At 43.2% G+C, this 25,517-nt stretch overlaps 1 protein-coding gene across 8 annotated transcripts in view; it reads right to left on the bottom strand.

The window, feature by feature from the left end:
- TANC1 (tetratricopeptide repeat, ankyrin repeat and coiled-coil containing 1) overlaps positions 1-25,517 on the bottom strand; it is a 226,500-nt gene that overhangs the window by 58,953 nt on the left and 142,030 nt on the right. For 5 of the 8 annotated variants that reach the window (XM_072751614.1, XM_072751620.1, XM_072751622.1 and 2 more), the window contains 3 exons: positions 18,147-18,277; positions 16,875-17,061; positions 2,875-3,138 (listed from right to left, as the gene is read on the bottom strand). In XM_072751614.1, coding sequence (XP_072607715.1) covers positions 2,875-3,138; positions 16,875-17,061; positions 18,147-18,277 — 582 coding nt within the window. The remainder of the gene's footprint in view (positions 1-2,874; positions 3,139-16,874; positions 17,062-18,146; positions 18,278-25,517) is intronic. The other 3 variants (XM_072751621.1, XM_072751617.1, XM_072751619.1) reach the window with 1 other exon arrangement.

Raw genomic sequence — 25,517 nt, 5'->3', positions numbered from 1 at the left:
AGAAAAATCAAAGGTAAAGCAATAATTTTATTTGCTGCGATAAACCTACTGCTGGTATCCCTATAGGTAAATTCTATACTTCTTGCACACACACACATGGTGTCTAACATCTGAGTGAGAAGGGTATTTTAAGATGCTATAGGAAAAGAGTTTTTTGAGAAGTGGGGTCGGGTGGAGGGAGAAGCACAAGAAAACTCTAAACTGAGCAAAAGGAAACACCTGTTGAAACACCACGGACCAACATATCAAAGGTAAATGCCATAAAGTCTAGGCATTAACCAGTTAGAATTTCAAGAAAACTGGCTGGTCATTCCATTTGCTGGTTTCTTGGAAAACTGAATACAGTGTCTGTGATCTACTTAGAAAGCATTTCAAAAGGAAAAAGAAGTTAGTCAAAAAGAGTAGAACCAAATCACCCAACTTCTAGATTATCTAAGATATCATTTTAAAGGCTTCTCATTCTGTTTTCTAACAAAAGAATGAGGTGTCCATGCCACACATTTGATGTGGTATAAAGAACCTGACTGCAGCATGTGAAACCAATTCCACTCCAACAAATACCTTTACAAAGAAAATCTCTGTATGCTAAAACAATCTCCAAACCTAGTCAACTTATTTTTATAGTCTTTGACATAATAATTTTACTAAATTTACTGTACTAGACACAACAGTAAAGAAACAGCTACAGTTCTTTGTAACAGGCTCACTGACAGTAAAGGCTGGCAACTTCAGGCACTTGTTTCCATACTCTCAACCACCACCACCCAGGGGAGAGGGGGGCCAGATCCCCTGGGGCAGCTGTGAACAGGGGCCTGGCATCATCTTTCCTTCACCTGCCAGGCCTCAACTCTGCCTACCTAGGCCAAATTTAATTGTCTGATGTTTCCCAAATGGCAATTTGTGTTTATGTGGATCTTCACATGCAAATACTTCCAAGGGACTGCAATAAATGATCTCTGACATATTTTAATCCTTCTAACATTGAGGGTTGGGTACTACCCTGTTTGTGGCAGCTGGCCTTCTAATCAGTAGACAAGGTGCTACACACAGTCTATACAACCTGAATCTTTTATTCTTTTCAATGATAATTGGAAAAATCTTGCCATGACTTCTTAACTGAGTTCAGCTTCAGGGATACAGAAGGTGGGTAATGAAGACTCTCCTGGACTCCAAGCTTGTTAACAGATACCATGAGGTAAGGAACTTGCTTATTTCCAAAATAAGCTTTTAGTTTATAAAATTTGCAACACAGAAGAAACCAGCAAGCCCGTTAGGCCAGACAGCCACTGCTCAAAGCCAGAGGTAAAACCCTCCCACCATTCCACAGGAGGTCTAGCTCAAGTGTGTACATAGACCCTAATGAATGAGCACAGCTGAAATCAGAAAGCCTTGCTCCATAATCACTGCAGTCTCCTGGAAAAGCTCAGCTCATATCCACTGTCACTCCACGTGGCAGGAGACCACACAAAAGAGACATCGGGCAGAAAACATAACCCCAAATGGGGGGGGGGGGGAGCTTTCAACACTATTCATGTATTAATGTGTGTCCTAATTTTTAAATAGCTTGATTAAATTGAACACAAGTTTGCTATTTTGTTGTAGTCAATAAAACTATCAAGTTCTGGGATCATACAAACAAGCCATTCATCATACCTAGGTAGACACGGCCTAAAACGCCTCTGGTGCAACACTCTATGCGGTCGTCGGTAATGGGAGAGCAGTGGGAGGGACTAAAAGCTTCTGGAAGAACCATCACTCAGTACGCATAACGTTCCTCAGAACTGCTCTCTGATAGACACGCCAAATCCCTCTTCTGGAACAAGGCCATTTACTTCCTTTGAAAGTGAATTAGAGCTGCCTCTCAGAATTTCTCCATTAGGGCCACTTATGTATCAGCTGCTTCAGAGTTCCATTGAAAAAAAAGAAAAAAAAAGAAAAAAAAAAAACCCGCCCAGAACCACCAGGCTGGCCTGCCACATCCCCAAGGAGCAGTATAGAAAAATCCTTTGATGTAGGGAGCTAGGAGAACCTGGGTCTTTGTGTTAAGAGAGGAGAAACTTTAAGTGCTATGTTGGTAACAAAGAAAGACTGAAACACTGAAAACAAGTCATCTTCTAAATTCAACCCAAGAGCAGAGTTTAAAAACTCGGGACCATAAAAGCAGAGTTTAAAAACTCTGAGCCGTAAAAACAGCTCAGAACCAGAGTTCCTTCCTTCCTTCCTCCATCCCACTGCTCTCCTTGCTTGACCATCACCCACTGTCAACTAGCAACAGTCACTCCTCGTGTGTCCTGGCCTTGCTCCAACTGCCCCATCCCGCTGAGGAGCATCTGCCTTACCTGCTTGCACTCCCTGGATTGAGAGGCCTCACCTCCACTGCGTGTGTTTTAAGCTGTGAGCTCCCTTATAACTGAAGGATACAGAAAGTGGACCTCCCATCTGTATGATGGGCCTCAACTATAAAAAAATAAGTTTGTAAGTTGGATCAGAAATTCCTTGAGCGATAGTAACAAACTCATTCTAAAGAAGAATTCCTGTTTACCAAGATGTAATAAAATGTGATAAATTTACTCAGGCTTAAAATATCAAAAACGAAGACAAGTTTTTGGCACTTTTTTCCTTCATACACAAAAGAGCCATATAGTCTAAATATTAGTTTTACAGAATTCCAGAGTGGAAGGATCACTTAATAGACCATTAAGGACAGCCTTATCGTGTTTACAGATGAGAAAACTGAGGCCTAAACAACGTAAGTGCTCGACCCACAATTGCAAAGCTGGCTTGTGTCTGGATCAGATTCCCAAGTGAAGAGAGTAAACATGGGTCACTTTGGACCCACTGACATAATTCTTCTGGAGAGAGGCATGGCCTTACCTGCAACTGAGTTGGGCCGTGGCATTACTAGCGAGTTGGAGCTCTGAGAATAAGGGACCGGACCATCTCCAACTGAGGCTTCAGTTTTGGGCAGCACGCTCTCCGCTGACCCAGGGGGCTCCTCTTCTGCCACTGGGGAGCAATTATCTGCCCTGCGATCATGAAGCACTCCTTTCTGTACCCCTAACCTTAGGCTTCCGTCCTTATTCCATTCCAAACTGGAGCCACTCCGGTCATCATTTTCGGATGAACTTGTAATTGTGGCTGAAATGAGAGACCAAAATACTTTGAAGGAGGCCAGGCATAGCTGGGACTGTTGAGAGTTAACACAAGCACACTGCCCTCCCCGTGATCAATGGAAACTTTTCCAGTCCATGCAGATTTTTATCAAAGTATGTTTCATACAATATTTTGGTAAATTAGAAGAATGTTTACTTTATCAAGGAAAATGAACTAAGTCATTCTACAAGGGAGGGGGGAAAAAAGCTGGTAAGATAATGAAAAAGCTATCTAAAAGTATCTGATTAATAGTAAATCTATGTAATTTAGAGATGATGTAGCATCTCTATTTAACAAAGATAAATTGCTCACAAAAGAATTCATGTCTCGTTAAATTCCTTTGAACCTATATTTTTTCCCAAATTAATATTTGTATACAGGGGGAGGGGACAAGGCGATACAACGGTTAATGCAGAAAAGATGCAGGAGAAAATTTATGAAAACAAAAATATAACTATAAAGTCAAGCAGAGAATTTGATCCTTAGAATTAAACTTAGTAAGGTCTGTTCAAAAAGAACCAGAGAGAGTGACTTGACTTTATTCCTTTGGCAGCACAGAATAGAAAACCTCCCAGCACACAGAAAACACAAGCATGGGAAGGGATGCTGGACTACAGAGTTATAATTAAGCTTCTAAGAAAGAAAACCAGCATGGAAAACCACCTCGGCAAAAGAGGAGGAATACGACACAAGAAAACAGCAATATTCACCCTACATGGCTTCTACAGCCACTTACAATGTAAACACCGGAGCCCCTGCAAGCACAGGTTGCCGTGGACCCAACACTGGCTTGTGTCCAAGAGCCACGTCCTCTGACCCTTTGTGGTCCCTGTTTGCATCCCCACAGCCCAGGCCTTTACCAGAGAGAGCCAATGGGGTGTGGCAAATCGGAGCATATGGAGACCAGCACCTGGATTGAGCTACCCGCTTATCAGCAGGCTGGCGAATTAGCTCCAACAGCCTGTTATCTAGAATCAAAGGGTCTGAGTTTTGTTTTGCTTATTTTTACGATGCTCTTTAAACGTTCAGAAGTAAAGACAAAACAATTTCCTTGCTATGACCGCAGGATACTCTGTCACGATTCTGCTGCTCCAAGTCTGGACTCATTATCCACGGCTTGTCTCCCTATTTAAAAATCCTTCCCGGGCAGCCCGGTGGCTCAGCGGTTTAGCACCTGCCTTTAGCCCAGGTCCTGGTCCTGGAGACCCAGGATCGAGTCCCCCATCAGGCTCCCTGGGTGGAGCCTGCTTCTCCCTCTGCCTGTGTCTCCGCCTCTCTCTCTGTGACTCTCATGAACAAATAAATAAAATCTTAGAAAAAAAAAAAAAATCCTTCCTGCATGCTGAAGCCTCAGACTACCTACCTCGATCTGGTATCTTCTTTCTGAGCAGCACAGCACCTGGCACATACTAAGTGCTCAACAAATATTTGCTTATTCAATGAAAAAGAAAATGAACAAACTTCTCTTCCAACTGTGGTCAGAGACACTACACTTAATCTCATTGTTATTGACTCAGGACTTGATATCCTGTCTCTATCCACAATCTAATCTGGGATAGGCCCATCAATGGGTGTCCGCCCTTACTCCCAGCATTTATTTCCAAGTATTCTATCAACAGTATTAAAACTGATTTCTCCATCTATTTGGAATCCATCACAGTCTTGTGTTTTATCAAAGGGACCATTCAGGGATCCCTAGGTGGCACAGCGGTTTGGCGCCTGCCTTTGGCCCAGGGCGCGATCCTGGAGACCCGGGATCGAATCCCACGTCGGGCTCCCGGTGCATGGAGCCTGCTTCTCCCTCTGCCTGTGTCTCTGCCTCTCTCTCTCTCTGACTATCATAAATAAATAAAAATTAAAAAAAAAAAAACAAAAACAAAACAAAGGGACCATTCATATGAACATAAGTATATCAAGTATGACTCTTTCCACCCCGAAAATGCTGGTGGTGGTGGTGGTAATGGCAGCCACTAACATTTACTTAAGGTTACTATATGTCAGGGACTATGCTAATGCTTTATAGGAGTATTATAATTTATTAATGAGATCACTACTTATTAATAATTATGGATGGAAACCTTATTAATAAGTTGTGATTGTGATTGTCACAGGCCTTCATTTGTAAGTCTAGTGTTCCGGACTCAGAATGCTTTTCCCACAGACATCATTAAGTTCCCTCAACATCTAAGTTACAGGAAAAGTGCCAGCGTGGGAGTGATTTGTTTGGTTTTATTTTGTGGCTGTTTTACTGTGGGGCACATGCTCTTAAGGTGCCCCAAATGTCCTCATTTGGGTACTCAGACAATCAAATGGATGTTTCTCCTCATTTGCTTTCCCTAAGTGCCATGCAATTCAGAGTCACACCCCAAGGATCTCCTAGGCCGGACCTCAAGCAGTGGGCAGAGGAACTGGGACTTCCCTACCTCCTGTTACAGGCACAGCACCAGAAGCAGCATTACGGAACAGGGGTGGCCTGGTCAGAGGTCCTAGATGGCGGGCATAGGCCGAAGGTCCTGTTCTTACCGTACAGCCATGAATGCTGGGCTCCTGATAAGGAAAGTTGGGGAGGGGGGCACTCAGCTGCAGGAATGGTAGGGAACAGAAGTCTAAGACAGGGCTGCCGTTTCAAAAGGCGGGTAAGTTAATATTGTGTATCTAAAGAAGAGACTCCCAACTGCCCTCATGATGTTCAGCTAAGACACACATTCCACTGTCCAGGTAGGTGACCGGCTCTCAAGCCCGGCGCCCTCCCACTAAGATCGCGAGCCACTGCGAGCCAGTGCCAGATGCAGCCTCCGCGGCTCGAAGCCCCGCAGTGTGCCTCTATCTTAGTTCAGGCACAGTGAAGCCCTGATGCAGATTCAACGGGGCAGTGGAAGGCCCAACATGCGCAGTCTCCTTGTATGACCCAAGAGACACACAGAACAGGGCAGCTCCACGGTGGCCAAGAAAAAGAAGCTGGTTCCTAAAACTAATGACAGCCTACTCAAAAATACTTATTTTTCTTCCAGGTGAACAAATTCAAACTCCTAATTAAGTTAGCCACTCGTCTTCAAGTTAGCGCGCGCGCGCGCACGCACACACACACACACACACACACCCCTACGGCAATATCTTCACTGTGAGGACTTACAAAAAAAACAACCCTCAGAAAACTAAGTGATGTTTGACATTTTCTGGAGACTTGGATAATCTTTCAAGTTCCCTCACAACTCAAAATTCTAACACTTTATTCCCATCAACGAGTACAGATGCCAGCTCTGCCAATTAAGACTTGCCATCATCATTTAGACTGGGTCTCAGCCACTCTTCCAACACACAGTATTCTGTTAAATGAGTGATTTATCAGGCCTCGAGTTTTATTGAGCTAGGAGGCTAGGCTCCACGCTTCTCACTATTTAGAATTACTTTAGGTTTGGTCCTGCTCATTGATTTACACGTGCTACTTCAGACTCTCCGTATCGTTTGAAAACTCCCTTTAACCAGAGACACACATTCTCTTCCTCTGGAGTAAATGGCACGTTTAACTAGACCTACTAGTGCACACAGCTACACTACCTCCAGAGCACGTTCAAGACATATTTGGACATACGCATGATCACCACAACCCTGGACAAGAGGTGGACAGGCTGAGAACTATCAGCCCCACTTTATAAATACAGAACAGACTTGGGAGAAACTAATCTCTTTCCTTATTTCTTTCTTCTCCCCTACCCCGTTCCCTCCAACACACACAGTTACTGGTATGTCTAACACAGCCCTTTTGACGGCCCACACACCATGTATTAAAACTCCCTTTGCCTTACATAGCTCTCAACCAGAAGTGTCTGTGACTAAAAATATTCTGCAGTTCCTTAAAAACAGTAGCCCCCCAGGCAGGGGCTAGTGGAGGGAAGCCAGTCCTGGGCAGACAGTAGCCAGGATGAAGTTCCCAGACTAGGAGGTGGGAGAGACAGACTACTTAGTCATTAGATGCTTTACTATATAAAGTACTGCAATAAAACTACATGCCTTCCTCCTTCCCGGCTTTCCTGCACCCCCTTCTTTGCCCATTGAAGGTTCTTTCATATATTGAAAGCATAGTTAAAACGTTTGAAAAACAGTGTTAAGTTCAGGACCCAGTAAGCAGTTTGGTGGGATCTAAATCAAGTAATAGGTTTAAAGGAACATTAAAAAGAAAACAACTACACTGTCAGTCCATAATTGTTAAGGAACTAAGGGCCACTGACATCAAATGGATACTGTACAGAGGCGCCTGGGTGGCTCAGCTGGTTAAGTATCTGCCTCCATCCTAGGTCGTAATCCCAAGTCCTGGGATGGAGCCCCATGTCAGGCCCCCTGCTCACCGGGAAGCCTGCTTCTCCCTCTCCCTACTGCTCGTGCTCTTTCTCACTCACTCAGTCTCTCTCAAATAAATCTAGAACAAAACAAAACAAAAGGATACCATACAGATGAGCAGAATTCATCAGCCTTTGAGATGAAGAAAAGAGGTAAAAAGTGCAAAGAGCTTGGGTTTGAACCTTGGTTTCTCCTCCTCAAGAACCCACAAGGGGTAAGTCTCTCTAGGCCAAGTACTAGGAATGGGTACATTTTTGTCTTTAACTTACAAACATTATCATCTTGTGTGTTTGAGTTTCTCTTTATACTGGCTACTAAGATTCATCAAACTTTCTACCCACTGATAAGCAAAATGAATAAAGTCTTACCAACCTGACTCCCAACTTCATCTTTTCTCTAGTATTTTTATTTTTTTTTATTGAAGTATAAACGAATGTTACATTAGCTTCAGTTGTACAATATAGCGATTCAACAATTCTATACATTGTGCTGTGCTCACTGCAAGGGTAGCCACCCTCTGTCTCCATACAACGCTACCACAAGACCACTGACTACATTCCCAATGCTGTGCCTTTCATCTCCAGGACTGACTCATTCCTGAACTGGACACCTATACCATCCTCACCCCGTCCCCCTACCGCCCTCCCCCCTTTCACTTCCTCCTACTTTTTTTTTTTTAAGTTTTTTTTTTTTTTAAAGATTTTATTTATTTATTCATGAGAATACACAGAGAGGAGAGAGAGAAGCAGAGACACAGGCAGAGGGAGAAGCAGGCCCCATGCAGGGAGCCTGACGTGGGACTCGATCCCAGGTCTCCAGGATCACACCCTGGGCTGCAGGCAGCACTAAACCGCTGAGCCACTGGGGCTGCCCTTCCTCCTACTTCCTTTTCCCAAATCTTATCTCCATGGGGGGGCAAGGGGGGACGGTACTTATTTTTACCAAATGTCTATTTGTAAGCATTCCAAATCCACTGGGGAGGGATTAAGTATAAAGTAGCCTTAGGAAATAACAGCAGTGGCTACCATAAATAAATATAATAGTGTTTACTATGTATGGGCTCTGTTCTTTTTTTTTTTTTTTTTTTTTTGTATGGGCTCTAAGTCCTTATTGTATCTCAACTCACTGTATACTCCTACCAGCCCCACAGGCAGGGAAGTTCCATAAAGCCTGAAGCCTTGTGGCAGTGGTCTACACTGTTCTGATCACATCACGCTATCAGAAAAATCTGAGCATACATCCCAAATACTTGCATTTACAAGTTATGTAGATACAGTACCCTAATCTATAATACACAGAAAAAAAATTGGAAAAGACTTAAAAAAAAAAAAAAAAAAGAAATGGACATTTTCTTCAAGCGCTCCATAGATGGTCTTGTATTCTCCATTTTCAAAGTCAGGGGTCTCTGAAGAGAGAGTCCTTTGTCCTTCCCCAGACTGTGGAGGGAGAAAATCAGATACAAGTTCACGTATGTGAAGTGCTTCGTATCTCATGAGTACCCAAGAATGTTTTCTACCCCATACACAACTGAAAATAGAGTAGCACTGAAAAAAACAAACATTTTTAAACTTCTGTATCCAGTTTAATGATTGACCTAGAGTTTAAAAGTTAAAACACTGGACCAATGAATTAAAGATCAAACAAGAAAAGGACATAATGGTTGCTTAGAAAAGTGGGAGAAGGGAATGAAAAACGGAAATCCAGCTAGTGTGGAGACCGCCTCCTTTGACCTGACAGAGTAAAGATCACGAACAACTCTGGAAGGAGAGACCAGAATCTAAATGCGACCAGGCAAAGAGGAGAGAGACAAGTTAGGGAAGCACCGTGCCCAATACCCTGGTCTTCCCGGCCAGACAGGATTCGCTTCTTCCCTCGCCCACCCCCCACCGCCCCCAACATCTTCCATGGTTCTGGCTGCCATGACGCATTTTGGGTTTCCCCAAGTGGCAAAGGGCAGGCCTGCCAGAGATGAAACCAGCCTGCCTGAAACCTTCAGACAGAAACGCCAGACTGGGCTTCTCCGTCTGCCCCACCTGCAAACCAACCAACCACACAGGGAACAGAGTCGGCTCACCTGGAGGCACTGCTTTTACCTCCCTCAGCCCAGCAAGGAGAGGACTCCAGGGAAGACCCCACCTTGGAAGGCCACAGGGAAGGTGGCCTGAGTCACCCACCTGTGGCTTCTCTTTGCACAACTTCTGGCAGAGAGCAGTCAGCCTGTGGCCTTGCCCAGGGGTGCTGTGCTTCGGCTCGCGGCAGACAGGTCTCTGTACCACATCTCCGGCTCGGGGTTGCCAGCCTTGCGCAAGGCACACTCTGCTAGGACATGCAGCAGGGCCAGGGACCGGAGCCACAGCTCACAGTGGCATTTGTCAGTCCCTTGGACTGTGGAAACACCTCAAGGACTGGCAGGGACAGGGAACTGGAGGAGGGGAAGACAGGCCACACTGCCCCAACCCAGTCAGACACAGCAAGTAACAGCCTCCAGAGAAAAGCCTGTGGATTTACACAAGAGCAGTTTTCTAGCCATAACACCCAACGCCTTGTTTCCATAAAGCTTAACCTACCCTGTATGCTGGAGGCATAGACACTGGAGCTTTGGACACAGTCGAATGATTCCACAGAGTTCTGCACTCTTCCAGTAAAGAGCACAAGGCACCATCAGTGGTTGGTATTATGCACCTACAGCATACATCCCTCCATCAGGAAGTGACAATCACTGCCATGTTTTAAACCTTTTCAGTAATTGATAACTTGTCCAGGTCTCCAAGGGCAGAAGACCACTCTTTGGTTCCACAGGTGGACAAGTTTTGAAACAGATACTGAACCTGAAATTTATTGTACCACTACTGAACAAACTTGCTCCTGGTACACAGTAGGTGCCAATAAATGCTTGCTGCACCAACAGAACGGCCCCCTGAAGAATCCAACCACAGTGTGAATACAAGTACAGCAGGCATTCTGCTGCCTCAAATCATGGCTAAGGATTTCTTTCCCACATTAAGTGTATTACCAAATTACATATGTAAAGACAAATTTTCCTCCCTCACCCAAGAGATAAAAAAAAAAAAAGCTTCTATAATTAAGGATGATTTTTTAAATTGCAGGCAATGCAGCAAAATGAATATTAACACAGATCTGAAACACTCTAAATAGTTATTACCAAATCAATTTCAAAGCATTTCAATTTAGTAGCAAGCAGGGCAATACAGGTGGCAACAAAGCAGTATTAGCATAAAATCAAAAGGGCAGGATTTACAACACGTTAAAAATGAAAATAAAATACAATTAATTCCTCTTTGTATGCGTCTCTCTCTGCATCTGATCATCTCCCCTGACACACATTTTCATTTTACAAGCCCAGAAGGGAGTAGAGTTGAGTCACGGAAGATCAAAGTCGACCACGATAAACTTTTTTTTAATATCCTAAGCAACTGGCCAGAAAAACAAATATTATCAAACTAGAGTTTCCCTCAGTTGGTTAAGCGCCAGCAGGATGCTCATCAAGTATCCAGTATTTCCTGCAAGCCACTTTTACAGAAGAAATGTTCCTGTGAAGGTATTCCCCTGCCTAAACTTACACCTGCCTTCCAGCTTCAAAGGGAGAAAGAGCAAACACAAGCTGCACCCCATCTCCCCACCAAAGAAAAGGGAAAGGCAGCAGGAAGAGCCTAAATTCTTTACCCTTTTCATATTCTCAGTACTTAATCTCCTGAAAGCTATAGGGCCTGTTGGAATGTGGTGGCTCAGGTATTGGGAAGCTGGGCAGGTGAACAACACACCTGCTTTGTGTGGGAGACATGCCCCAGTGGGGAAGATGTGGACACCACCCACTCGGAAAACCCCTCCTCCTTCATGGAGCTGTCCTAACACCAACTCTCAAAAAGAAACAGATTGGAATACTACAAAAGTAATTTGGAGATTATAAATGTCAGCAGGTACAAGCAGATAGTAGAGAAGGGCCTGGAAGGGACAAATGACTAACTTTTAATGGCCTCTTACTCAGCCAGAATTTTTCTAATTGCTACCTGTAAGTCCTTCTCCTGGGCACATCTATTATTAATGTATAGGAAGAATTTTTTTTTTTTTAATCTTGATAGGGAGGCTGGATTTTGTTTGTTTCTCCTCATCCAATATCCATTCCCTTTCTTCCTAAATAGATCAATAATCCTTTTTTTTTTTTTTTTTTTTAAGATTTTATTTCTTTTACTCATGAGAGACACAGAAAGAGGCAGAGACACAGGCAGAGGGAGAAGCAGGCTCCATGCAGGGAGCCTGATGTGGGACTCAATCTTGGATTCCAGGATCATGACCTGACCCAAAGGCAGCTGCTCAACCACTGAGCCACCCGGACGTCTCTAATCCTTTTATTTTTTTAAACACGCACATGCACACGGGGCAGCCCTGGTGGCTCAGCGGTTTAGCGCCGCCTTCGGCTCAGGGCGTGATCCTGGAGACCTGGGATCGAGTCCCACGTCTGGCTTCCTGCATGGAGCCTGCTTCTCCCTCTGCCTGTGTCTCTGCCTCTCTCTCTGTATCTCTCATGGATAAATAAATTAAATCTTAAAAAAATAAAAATACACACACAAATATTGATCATGATACGGACACAGACAAAAACTAAACAATATGTTTAAATCAAAAAGTGCTTGTTAAAACCCACTGATTTCAGTGATGCTTTTTAAAAAATCAGATTGGGGAGTACCTGGGTGCCTCAGTTGATGAAGCATCCAACTCTTGGTTTTAGCTCAGGTCATGATATTATTAGGGTCCTGGGATCAAACCCTGCATCAGGCTCCACGCTCAGCAGGGAGGCTGCTTGAGGATTCTCGCTCCCTTTCCCTCTGCCCCTCCCACCACTCACACACTCTCTGGTCTCTAAAATCAATCAATCAATCTTTAAGATAGATAGATAAATAATCGATCAGATTGGCTTTCATACACATTCTAGTGAGTATAACCTAATTTTTTTCTGAGCTGAGATTAATACAGTTTACAATTTCCACTTGTTAACAGCTAGAAGCAAGTTTATTCAAAGGAGTGTCACTAAGAAAAACGTATTCTCGGGCATGGAGGAAACATCTATAAAAGCTACTTCTTTACCAAATTTTCCTTTTAGAGCAAGTTATTAAAAAGCTACCTTATGCTGACTGGGTATGGTTTCACATTTAGAAGGTCCTCACCTTGCAAATTTGAAAAATCGGACAATAATTTCTAGTTAATGCCAATTATTTTAACATGTCAAGAGTAGGACATTTTATATATATATATATATATATATATATATATAATATATATAAACATGAAACATATCATGTAACTTTAATGACATATATGTCATATATATGACATATATATACATGAAACATATCATTTAACTTTAATGAAAAGACACAGCTTAAAATACAAATGACATTATAATATATACATATGTATGTGTGTATATATATGTATATATATATATACACACACACATTTGCACACACATACTTGTACTTACTTTAAAATATATACATATCTATTTATAGGGAATTCAGTTATGCCCATCCAGCTGAGACAGTATTTGTACTGTCTCACGACAGAATTATTATACTTCTAAAGAATATTTTAAGAACTTGGACCTCCTCAAACAGGACGAGGTAGGACTGCCCTCTGCATAACATGATAAAGTTGGAACAGAGGGCACGGAGGTTCTGCTAAGCCCTGACCTCTGCACAAAAAAACCGGAATGAGTCCAATAAATTTTTCTAATGGTCATTATTCTGCCTTTTCTCCTACTAAGCCATTCCTAAAAAGGGAATTCTCTTCACCTGCGATACATCAAAACCAGCAGAAACAGATCTGGGGGCGGGGGGGGGGGGGGCACCCTGTGGCAGCCCCATCAGAAGGCCAGCTAATAAGCATGGGGAATGCAACCTCTCCATGGCATCTGTTGGGCAAAAATATATAGGTTAAATATAATCACCATGATGGAAATAAGCCTACATATTAAGAAGAGGGCTAGGAATGTTTAAGGATGGGCTAACACTATTTGAAATTTCCCCTAAGTGCCCTAAATAAACAGTGCTAATAACTGTACATGCAGCTCTGAGCCCATGTGGGCGCCTGCAGCTCCCCAAAGATCGAAGTGCCACCCCAACTGTGTGGACTTGTTACCAGCCCACCCCTGATACCTCTGCCGCTCCAACCTAAGCTCTAGGGGTAAACAAATCTTAAACAACTTGAAATGGAAAATTAAATGGAGGGATCCCTGGGTGGCACAGCGGTTTGGCGCCTGCCTTTGGCCCAGGGCGCGATCCTGGAGACCCGGGATCGAATCCCACGTCGGGCTCCTGGTGCATGGAGCCTGCTTCTCCCTCTGCCTGTGTCTCTGCCTCTCTCTCTCTCTCTCTGTGACTATCATAAATAAATAAATAAATAAAAAAAAAAAAAAGGAAAATTAAATGGAAACTTCTTCCCCATCTCTCCAGAGCCTGTGGAATTCAGAACACGGATCCTAATCAGCCTATTACAAGCAGCCGCCAGGCCTTCCAAAGCAGGAAGCCAAGGTATCTTCGCCTTCATCTTTGCCCACTAAGATCACTGTGTTCTTGAATATTTTATTCGGTTAAACATTTAAGATGCCTAAAGGCTGCCATTCCCAGGCTACACCTTATAAAAACAGTCCTGTTCCTCAGGTAGAAAAACCACACGCCCCACCTCCAGCAATCACAGAACCACAACTGAGTCACAGATCCCTACTCGGTGAAGAGGCCGTGAAACCTGCATACCCTGTATTGATTGAGGACAAAGGAAGCTCTCTCCCTCCTCTGCCTCACCACTCCTGCCTCTTCAAAGACCTGTGGCCATAGTCTGCCTGGAGAAATACTTGCTTTTTCTCCTTCTCCTACCAACCACATCTCCCATGTGTCCCCTGGCAACAGAATCTAGTTCTGCAGGTCATGGAAGGAGGGCAAACAGAGGAACACGGTCACCAGCACAGTGCTTCCCTCTCAGCCATCTATGGTCCTTACTCCCGGCAGGAGATCAACTAAGGAGAAAGGAGCACCATCCCCAACGCTGGGGACCTTCCATACAAGAGGGACTTAGATTTGCCCATTACTCCACTTCATCTCAACCGTCACCGTCTTTATGTGAAGCTGAGTTAAGGGAACATGTCTGACTTCAGCCAAGGAATGACGGACGGCCCCAACAACATGAAACAGGTCATTTAACTTTAACGACAAGACACAGCTTAAAATACAAATGACATTAACAGATGTGACAACGCCAACTTGGAATGGGAATCTTGCATAGCTCCTTCAGTAGCTCTCAACTCTTGAGTTGAGTAGTACTCAACTCTTCTCTACTAGAAGGCCAGTAGAGAGCCAGAATAATATAAATGAGATCCCCTCCATAGGGAAACAAAAATAATTTAAAAAAATATCAAGTAAATTGAAGGAAAATATTGAGGTGCTATGGAGAGTATATAATAGGGAAAATAACCACTCTGGGATTGGATGGATGCATTAAATCAAATACTAATTAAGAGTGCTGGTATTCCTGCAGCTCGATCTTTCCTTGACAAGGCAGGAAACCAAACTGGCAACTGTTCCTTTTCCCTCTTTAGAATACTTTTTAAGTCGCAGCACTGTATCTCACTGAAAGAGAGAGAAAGAGAGAGAAAGAGAGAGGGAGGAAAGAGTGAATGCATGAGGCATTTTTCAGTCATTGAAAAAGTTTCTGTCACAACAAGAAACTGGCTTGGCTATAATCAGAGGCGGGTAATGCCCATGCCAGATCATAGAATGAAAAGAGAACAGGCTATCCAAAATACCATGGAGCACTGAACTCCTTGAACAAGATAAACTCTTGGGAGGAGAGGACATTTCAGGAGAGTGAAGGATGCTGTCAAGGGAGTCAGCTGGCTACTGCAGAATATACCACGGACTCGGCTGAGGTGACAGCTCAGAGAGGGCATGAGCACAGAGGTAACACTGGGAAAAACGAGTTGGACCAAATGGCAGATGGGGAAGCAGAGTGAGGTGGGAACAGGAAACCAGCAGAGTAAGTGAAAGAATTTAAATTCACTATGACAACCTCAAACCACCACTTGAACACGATGTCCAGAACCAGGTAGTCTATGGAGACAGACAATGAACAAGTCTGGGGGTGTCTGTAGAATGGAACGTGACTTCTAATGGCTACGGGGTTCTTTTTGGGGTGAAAGGTACTAAAATCAGATTGTGGCAGTGGTTACACAACTCTGAACAGACCAAATACCATTCAGTGGTTTCAGTGAGTGAATATTATGGTATGTGACTGCATCCCAATAAGATAATCAAAACCAAATGAGACAGAAACCTACCGGGAGGGCCTGATCCACATGAAAACTGAGGGCAGAGGCAGCCACCCTTATGCTAAGGGCCCCTCCGAAAGCTATGGTGAGTTCTACAGCCAGGGAGCCCACAACCCAACCCCAGTGATCTCACAGATCTTCTGAGGCAACCCCCAAAATACATAGTGCATGGACCTGCAACTTGGTTTTGAAATAGCAGATAAGACTAGAGAAAATTAGGAGTTCAAATGTCATTCCCTTTGACTACATACATACTCATGTGGAAGTAAGTGGGGTTCCGTCCACACTAGAATGTAAAGTATCCCTCAAAGACATGTGCGTTAAGTCAGAAAAACAAAAGGAGCTGCACATTCAGCTGAGCATTGTAATGTGCACCTGAGACCAAAAACTACTGAACTAATCAGAATTCTTACTTTAACAGAGAAAGAAAGAAGGGTGCAAAGAACTCGAATGTTATGCAAGTGTTTACCAAGCTAAGCACCCTAGGAGTCAGGACTAGAATCTGTGTCTCCTGATCCACAATTCAGGACAACCAGACCTACTGCGTGGGTGTCAGTGTGCAGGGGCAAAGGACGGAGTCTGAGAAAATTCTGGCCTTAAAAAGAGTGGTCAGATCCCATGAAAGGAAATTCAAGAACAAATACCTGGAAATAAGTGAGGAAATAAAAGGACCTTGAGATTGGGTTGGGAAGACACCTCAAAATACAGGTTTATTGCCCCGTTCTACGTCCTAGTGGGACCATATCCCCAACAGATGGACTTAATCGATGAGGAGGTCAGATTTTTTAACGTCACAGGCCAGATCCGATCTGGAGATTTTTTAACCAAATGAGCCCAGTGTTATAAAAATAGACACCAAGGAATGTAAAAGCTGATGCTTCGTCCTCTCGGCTGTCCACGGAGCCAGTGCCGTCTGCAGAGAGCAGGGCGGGCCCTGGCACACCGACCTTCACAGACCACGCTCAAATCCTCTTAAGAAGTGCCTGCTGAATGCTCTGGCTGACGTGTGTTGAGCTGTTATGTTACCGAGCCGTGTGCTTCTTACCTATAATTCCACTGTCCTTGCTTTCCAGGGTGGAACTAGGGCTGCTAATGGTCTCACAGGGACTTTTGTTGGCTGCCGTCTTGCTGACACAGCTATTCAAGGTTGAGCAGGGGCTATCGGTGCTAGGAGATGCGGTGCTGCTTGTTAGTGTGGAGCAAGGACTGATGCCTTGGCTCAGAGCTGTGCACTGCAAGACGAATGGAAGGAGGAGTTAGCACGGCTTCACACAGGATGCTTCTACACAGTCTTTTGTTTCTGACGCCCAAGCAGAAAAACTAAAAACAGGAACATGGAAAACAGTTTTGTATTTTTTTTTTTTTAAATAGAAAGGGCTTCATATAGATGTGCTCTTTCAAATTTTACAAGAGAAATGTCTTTGTCCTGTCCCCCTCCCCTCTGATGATGATGATTATTATTATTATTTTAAAAGGGCAGTCTTAGAAATAATTTAGTGGGAACGCACATTCATAAAATAGAAATAGCAAACAGGCAGACTTCCTTTCATTTAAAGCCTGCAGAAGACAAATGGGTTCTTTGACCTCTGTACGGAAAACCTGGGAACTCTGGTTTTTGTAATGTTTCACGAGCACTGCAGCCCAATTCAACTCCTGAAGATTTATGGGCTCTGCGATCAGGGCAAGGAGGCTGGTGGCCACCACCATCTCAATCAGTGCATGACACCCTCCCAGGGACCCTGGGGGGGGGGGGAGCTCTGGCCCCTCATTGCCATGCAAACAGACACATCTCGATTCAGAAGCAGCAGGCTCCTGGTTCCCTAGGATGCCAAGCACTCTCCCGTGCACAAGCCATTTGATTCCATCTTATTTTGTCTCTGCCTCATCTCCTACAATTCCTCATCCCGCTGACCCTCCAAAATCTCAACTGCTTAAACACACACACACACACACACACACACACACACACACGAAAGCATATCCCAGAGCAGCCAGCTGAGAAGAACAGCGTTAGGAAGATAAAAGTAGCATCATGACTATGGGATTCTCTCGGCCACTTAAATTCATTGAGCTGTTCTTTCCGGGGTGGTAACTCGAAGGTTAATGTGGACACATCCCGAAGTTCTGCACCCTTCTGCCTCTCCACACACCCCCCCGCTGCAGAAACCACAAACTGTTGAAGGAAATTTCAATACACGACAGCCCAGACTCCTTTGCCTGAACAGTGACTGCCCCCCTCGGGGAGGCAGAGAAGATGGCTATGCCTTCACGCATCCTCTGAGCAGGTATGATATGCGGTGTCTTCCTCGGGCATTACCATGGTCTCATTGTTTTCTTCAATGGTTATGTGTGTGGCACTTGGGATCCCTTCTCCCAGTAAAAATCCCAGCCTTGTCAACAGTTCTTGAGCTGCCGGAGAACAGCTCGGTTCATTATCGGCCTTTGCTTCTGGAACAAAGAAAGAAAACAATGAAGATGCCCCTCTGGGGAATTTCAGTTTTGCATCTGGAGGAGCTGGCACTACAGCTGCTTGTCTGGTGCTTTTGTGTATTTTTTATAAAATGCACAAAGTTTGACAATGCTGCCGGTCCTCTAGCAATACATTCTAATTAAGAGGCTGTGACAGGTTAAGAAAACAGTAAAAGAGAAAAAACGCCAAGTGCAAAGAGTGAAATATTTGACCTGAATCAGAATGCAGTGTGATTATATGATAGCAATTCCTATTTCCACGGCATGTGAAAAACGAGTACACTACAGGCTACCAAAGGGGCCTGCTCTTCTTAACTCTTTAAGAGCACAGGGTAGCCAATGCCCACAGGAGCCTGAAATAAAGTTCAACCCAAGTGCCATGCTGGCAGAGACTCAGGCTGCTCAGAGGCTGGGGTAAAACTGGAATCCAAGCTCTGGTTCACCAAAGCACGGGCAGAACTACTTTGGTGGAAACGTGCTATGCATACCCCACAGCAGCAGAAGTCAGAACTGGGACTTGAACTCAAGGGTCAACCATCAGGAATCTTCTCTCAAAGATTTCGAATCCCAGCGAAATGTGTCCCAAGAGACAAGGCCCAGTAATACACTCTGCTGTTCACGTGGAGATAGAGAGCAATCAGGCTGTGTTCTCTGCACACTCCACAGTGATGCATGGAAGCAAGGTTAACCTGAAGGTCACGGGGCGTGCTTGCAACCTTTCCCTTCTCTTCCTCCCTGCCCCCATCCAAGGAGCTGGCCATCTTGCCTTTTGCACTAAGAAGAACTGTATTGTTCGGTTTAAATGTTGAGCTATAGGTTAACCTTGTATCCAAAAGCCTGAGGGAACTTAAATACCGGTGATGAAATGATACTCATGCCATTCTAACACCTCTCCTATATTTTTAAAATCAGCAACCATCAGGGAATGAAATAACGTATAAAGCAAACTCTGCTTACAGAAGTTCAAACTTAAGAACAATATGCAACCTGTTATATACTCACTCATCTTAATGTTTTGTTCCTTTTTGTTAATCGTCTAGAGATGCAAACCCATATGTTCATGAACCAGTTTTTCCCACATGTGGAAATCTGCAGATAGCAAGTCTTAGAAATATAACATGAGGAAAGTATAAAATAGCAGTGTTACCTATGAGCTATGATGTCACCACCGAAGTTCAATGCTAACTTCGCCTTTTGTAAGGAACCTCAAAATCAAAACAAGTAGAGCTGAGTAGATTTTCTGTATTAGTCTCACTCGCATATCATTTTTACTCAGTCATGCTCCCAGGGCAGCAGCTACAAGGGATCAGGCTGGCTGTACCTTCAAGGAAGGAAAAGCATCCCACCCATTGCTTATCCTCAAGAGCTCCCAAGGTTTGTGGCAAGAATTGGGGTTTGGATGTTTCCAGCTTGGATGTTTCTTTAGTTGCTCTTAAAAACTGCAGGGGTAAAATAACCAAGGCTTGGTTGTTCTGGGTTAAGAGAGCCCACATGTTTTTAGATCATTTGTGTTAAACTCACAACAGGAAGGGCAGTGGCCCTAAGCCATAGGGGGTAAGAGAGCACCCCAGGGCAGGTCAACCATACCCAACCACACCTAGAAGGCCACTTGACAAAAGGTCCTTTCCCACCAGAGATTTCCAACCATATTTTGATTCCCAAGGTACTTGGGCATTTGGGAAAAGCAGGCAGGAACCAAACCAAATCAGCGAAACTCAGGCACACCCAAGGGCTGAACCACTTCAGAACAGGATCAGTCCCACCCTCCCTTGCCCCAAGGCTCAGGCAGAGCAGCTCTTTTAGCTCAGGTGGCAGCTGGACCAGAGGGAGAGAAGAGGATGCAGATGGAAAGGGGAAAAAGTGGGTAAGGGGGCAGACACAGCAGTTTCTCTACTCTACACCCCCCTTTCCTTTGAAATTATCTCTAGCCTGCTCTCGGACTGTGAATGTGCCCCTGAATGTCTAGCTCCTGGTTCAACCTGAAACTCCAGGGAAAGTGCCAGAAACTACTCCCAGTTGGCAGCTGCTGTGGAGACACACAGAACAGCTGCATAGGCTTGGCTGCCACAAAATTTACCCTGACGACAAATGAGGCCATAGCCTATTGCTCACATGGGACTCACTCTAAGATCCTGCAACCCACATAAGTCCCTGGGAGATAGGGTGCCCCCTAAGGAGTCACTGCTTGCCTCCACATTGTGTCCGCAAACACCCCAAATTGCTACGGTTTTCATTAAAACATATATATTTATGCAAAGACAACGGACTCCTCACCCAAGCCTTTCCTCTTCAGACAAGTTGGGAGCTGTGGCAACAGGTTTAATGTCTGAATTGACAGGACACCCGCAAGTTCATTATCAATTTGTTCTCTTAATTATTCAGCCTGGACATGGATGCCACCAAAGTTCCAAAACCTTCCCTGGGTTTCGGATGAATGAACAGACATCCTTTATTTCAGTAGGTCACTGCAATTTCATTTTGTCCAAAAGCTTTCCAACGGTCTTTTCATATTACTCTCTTTTCTCCAATGTCATTCTAGCGACCTTCCCCTCAGAAGGCCCCTTCAGTTTGAATTCCTTAATCCATGTCAAACCATCCACATTCTCCCCTCCCTAACACACAGAGCTTTCGCTCCCTGAACTTTTCATTCTGGCAGAAGGACCCTTGGGTGAAGAGTGACAGTGCCATTTTGGGAGAGATGAGTTGCCTACAAACTCACACTGATAGGCTGTGCTGTGAAATTAAAATGCATTTCTACTTCCACAGTCCACCACCAAATACTGAGATTTGAATAGTCGGGTAAGATTTTCTTAGAGCTCATTCTTACTCCAAAACGACCCCCAAACCAAAATCAATTGGGACATTCTAAATGGAAAGTATTTTATTCGTGTAGTTAATATTAAATCACTCATCAATAATAGGTGTACCTGACCCAAAACCAGTGGGATAAGAACTGGAGAGAAAGACATTATTTCTTACCAACACTTTACATCTCACGAATTTAAATATCCAAAGAATTTATGACTGCTGTATTTGGAGTTGAAAGAATAATTGGCCTCCCACTTCCTGGGAATGCATTAGACAAGTGAAGAGTGATATTGCTTCCCAATAATGTTTTCATGGAATCTTCAATCACACCATAATGGAGTATTCAATTGGAGAAAGGCAAAGAGAATTTCTTGGGTCACTTCCTGTCTCTTTTTACCTAATCACACTTCTTAGATTTGCAGCACCAACACTCAGGTACAGTCCATAAACTGACCAGCTCCCAGTTACTGCCATCGTAACTTCTAATCCATTTGTGCCCCTTATAACTACCCCCTCATCCTTCCCTATAGTCCAAGAAAGGACTTCTCCCTGCCAAAGATACTCTGGACTAAAAGTGTGAACTTCTCTAACACTCAATTTCCCCATAAGGGAAGTGGCCATAACTACCTGTAGGTTGTGAACTAAAAAAAAGTGAGAAAGCACCTTATATACCAAGCATCTTTGAGATAAGATATTATATCAAAGTTGGTTATTATTTCTACCAACTTTAACACCAAAAGCCCACTTTCTCACTATTATTTCTTTTTCTGGTTTCGCACACTTCTCTCTATATTCAATGTGTCTATATTTCTCTTACCTAACAAAAAGTAGTTTTTTGTGCATGACTTTTCTGCCTTACATAACTTTTTCTGAACTTACTATTCCTTCAAAACAACGAATTTCCTACTTTAAAAAATTATCAAACTGTTCCCACTCGGCCTATACTTACTGCTTTCATTCCCCATCTCCTCATTCTCTATTCTCAAAGTCCAACTCTGTTAGAACCATGGGGGTCCCTGGGGATGACCAAAGATCATTCTATCAAGAGAAGCTTTATCTGCTCTCATCCTCCTCAAACTCTATGGGCTTGGGCACTGTTGACAATGCTCAGCCACTTACACCATGTAACCTTGAGCAACTGATTAAATATCAGTTTCTAAGATGCGTACCTTCTGAATCAAGTCTGTTAAATGAGACACAGTCCCTTCCTCTACTTCTAAATATCCATGACCTATTTCTTACTAAACATCTTGCCCTCCTTGCCTTCTGTTTAGAAGCATTTTCCTGTTTCTTCCTGACTGCTCCTTCTCCTAAGCCACCTTCCCCACTCCTTGAATTTCCAAAATAGTATTTATAGAGGAGCATCTACCCATGAACCTGAGCTGACTGTCAATAATTGGTTTCTAACCCTCAATACAAAAACATAGTTATCACATAAGTTCTTCATCCCATTTACCCTATATTGAAACTGTCACCAAATCGTAAACATTTCCTCTTTCAAATTGTCTCCCGAACCAGCCTTTTTCTTTCCAGTCATACCGCCACTTATCAAGTCCTCATCCCCTCAAGTCTAGATAACTATCAGACTCTGGGTCAATTTTCTCATCTCATTTTATTTTCTCCCTATCTTCTTTTCCTTCCTCAAAGCCAGTGGGTTCTCAAATTTTTTGTCTCAGGGTTCACTCCTAAGAATTGAGGATTTCAGAGAACTTTGGGGTATCAAAGTTATCATATTAGAAATTAAAACTAAGAATTTTTTTAAATCTATGGTAATTCATTTTAAGTTTGTAAAACTTACATGTTAAACATTTTTAATAAAAAAAATTTTTTTTCAAAGGTTTTATTTTTAAGTAACCTTTACTACCAGTATGGGACTTAAACTAAACAACCCCAAGATCAAGAGTCACATGCTCTACCAATCTGGCCAGCCAGGCGTCCCCAAAATATTTTCAATTTAAAAAGTTAAGAATGACACTGTTTTATACTTCTACAAATTATTTTTAATGTCTGGTTTAATAGAATACAGCTAGATTCTCATGTCTGCTGTTGCATTCAATCTGTTGTAATACATTTGGTTAAAGCATGTGAAGAACTATGGCCTCAAAGAGATAGGTTGCTGGGAAAGGGAGGAGCCTTCTCAATTAATTACAGATATTTTTCTTTGATACCTCACCAAAACTTGACAAGCAGCAATTCTTAAAGGTTAGTTGTAGAGTTGACTTTGAATCCAAAACAATACACTTTTTAAACTCTGTTACAGTAAAAAGTCAATGGCCTATTATAAGCTTCAAATATTTTTACCCATGCATGATTTTTTAACATGCACTGATGATTTGGAAAATATTGGTTTTGCAGATCTTGCAAGTGCTGACACGTTTTATTATATGATACCAAAATATCACATTAATATAATCACCACATCTCAAATGAAAAGTCCTGGGAAGCATCAAGCTCAATGTGACAGATACAAATTCCCAAAAACCTAATTTTTTTCACTTAAAAGGTCACATTTTATCATTAGTAAGTAATCCCTGTCAGTTTTGTCTTTTAATTGAAATAACACACTCATTTATAGCTTCTTTTTGAGAAAATGTGGGTCTAATACCCAATTCTGAATAACCATGGCTTGCCAGTCATTCTTTCAAGCAAAAATGGTGTCCCATTAAAAAAACTGGCTAGGTCAGCTTGCAATTCAAACAATCACAGAACTGGTTTTCCTTGAGACCACCATCACACTTCAGCATGCAGTAGCAGTGCTTTATGGGGACTTCCCATTTCATCACACAGGCTATTACAAAGATCAGTCAAGGGTCAAGATTTAATAACCTTATTATCAGTGTTTTGTTATTTTTAATGCTAATGCATGGTGGTGAAAAATACTACACCTAGCTCTAGTACAGCAGGTGCCCCTATTTTGATGTGCACTAAAGCATGAGAAGAGTTACCAACAATTGCTTTTGTACTCTCAGTACAAATGTCAATGCAAGAAAATGGAAGCATCTTCCTAACAACATTACCTCACAGACCCCGTGAGGGCCTTGGGTATGCCCAGAAGTCTATAGTCCACACTCTGAAAAGCTCTGTTTTAAGTCTTTAATTGTACTAAATTCTCCCTTTTCTTTAAAATCAATAAAAATCATTGTTGCATACACTTCTCAACCTATTAACTGATCTCTCATCTTCCCTTATCTACTCAAAGCCTTGGGGTAAAAAGGCAATGGTCTATCCCCACCAATTCCATTTCCCTTTCACCTACCCACAACTCAAATTCATTCACCTTCACTAGCCTCCTGAAACAGCCCTGCTAGGCACAGTAATATTTACTTTTTAAAAGGCTGATCTCCCCTTTTGATTTCCCTGTAATTTTTGAACTTGCAAATATTCTGTCCTCCAAGGAGGAAAGTGGCAATTTTCACACACTCAGAGAGGAAATCCATAGTTTCCAGGATTATTGTATCGTCTTGTGGGTTCTTCTACACTTTTGCTGGCATTTTTCCCACCTAATTCATAGCTCATGAATCCTCACTTCTCTTCTCCTAACGACCTCTTCCCTAGTCTAACGCACCTCTCATTTCACCACATTCCCTCCAAACAAAAGGGTCCCCAGCTCAGACCCAGAATTCTTGAGATGCAGCTTGATTTTTCAACTGTTCAGTGGGCACTTGTGCCTAGATGTTCCACTAGCATCTCAAACTCGATGTGCTAGAAATTGAACTCAAACCAAAACAGATGGTTCCCTCTCTTTCAGTGTCCTCCTAACGTCATCTCAAAGCCTTCCGGCTTCCAGGGCCATGTAATTTCTCAAGAATCTGCCTATTCATCACTTCTTCCTTCCTGATCCTGTTCTAACTGGAGACCTTACTCTGTCTTATCTAACTACTGAAATCTCTTCCTAACCATCTCCCTGGATCCTGGTCTCCTGCCCCACTGCTTCCTATACTTTGTTGTCAGGTAAATCTTAAGGTAATCAACTCCTTCCCAGCTCAGCTCCTCCACTCGGAGTAGCTCCTCCAAACTGGATTAGCCCAACACTACTCCCACTTATATGATAATTGCTCTGCGTATACAGGTGGTTAATCCCCACCTGGACTCTAAGACTCCGTGACGAGAAAACCTATGCCTGATAACCCATCTAAAATAGCATCCAACACAGTGTTTTTCATAGCATGAGAATTAATATTTAAGGAAATGCAGAATGAATGGATATTCTACCCCTAGCCTATCTCCCATAACACACACACCAGGTACATCCCTCTTCTTTGCGTTCATTTAACCAAAGCCTTACTCAACTATTAGTTAAGCAGCTTATCACCATTCGAAGAAGCTGAACATCTGAAATAATAAAAAATCCAAGGTGTCAGTATTTGCTTAAACATATCTTAAAAAAGACACTCCTCCCAAGATAGGGTTG

This window comes from Vulpes vulpes, chromosome 3 (assembly GCF_048418805.1).
Source record: "Vulpes vulpes isolate BD-2025 chromosome 3, VulVul3, whole genome shotgun sequence".
In the NCBI taxonomy this organism is placed as follows: Eukaryota; Metazoa; Chordata; class Mammalia; order Carnivora; family Canidae; genus Vulpes; species Vulpes vulpes.
This window is presented reverse-complemented; position numbering and strand designations above follow the sequence as displayed.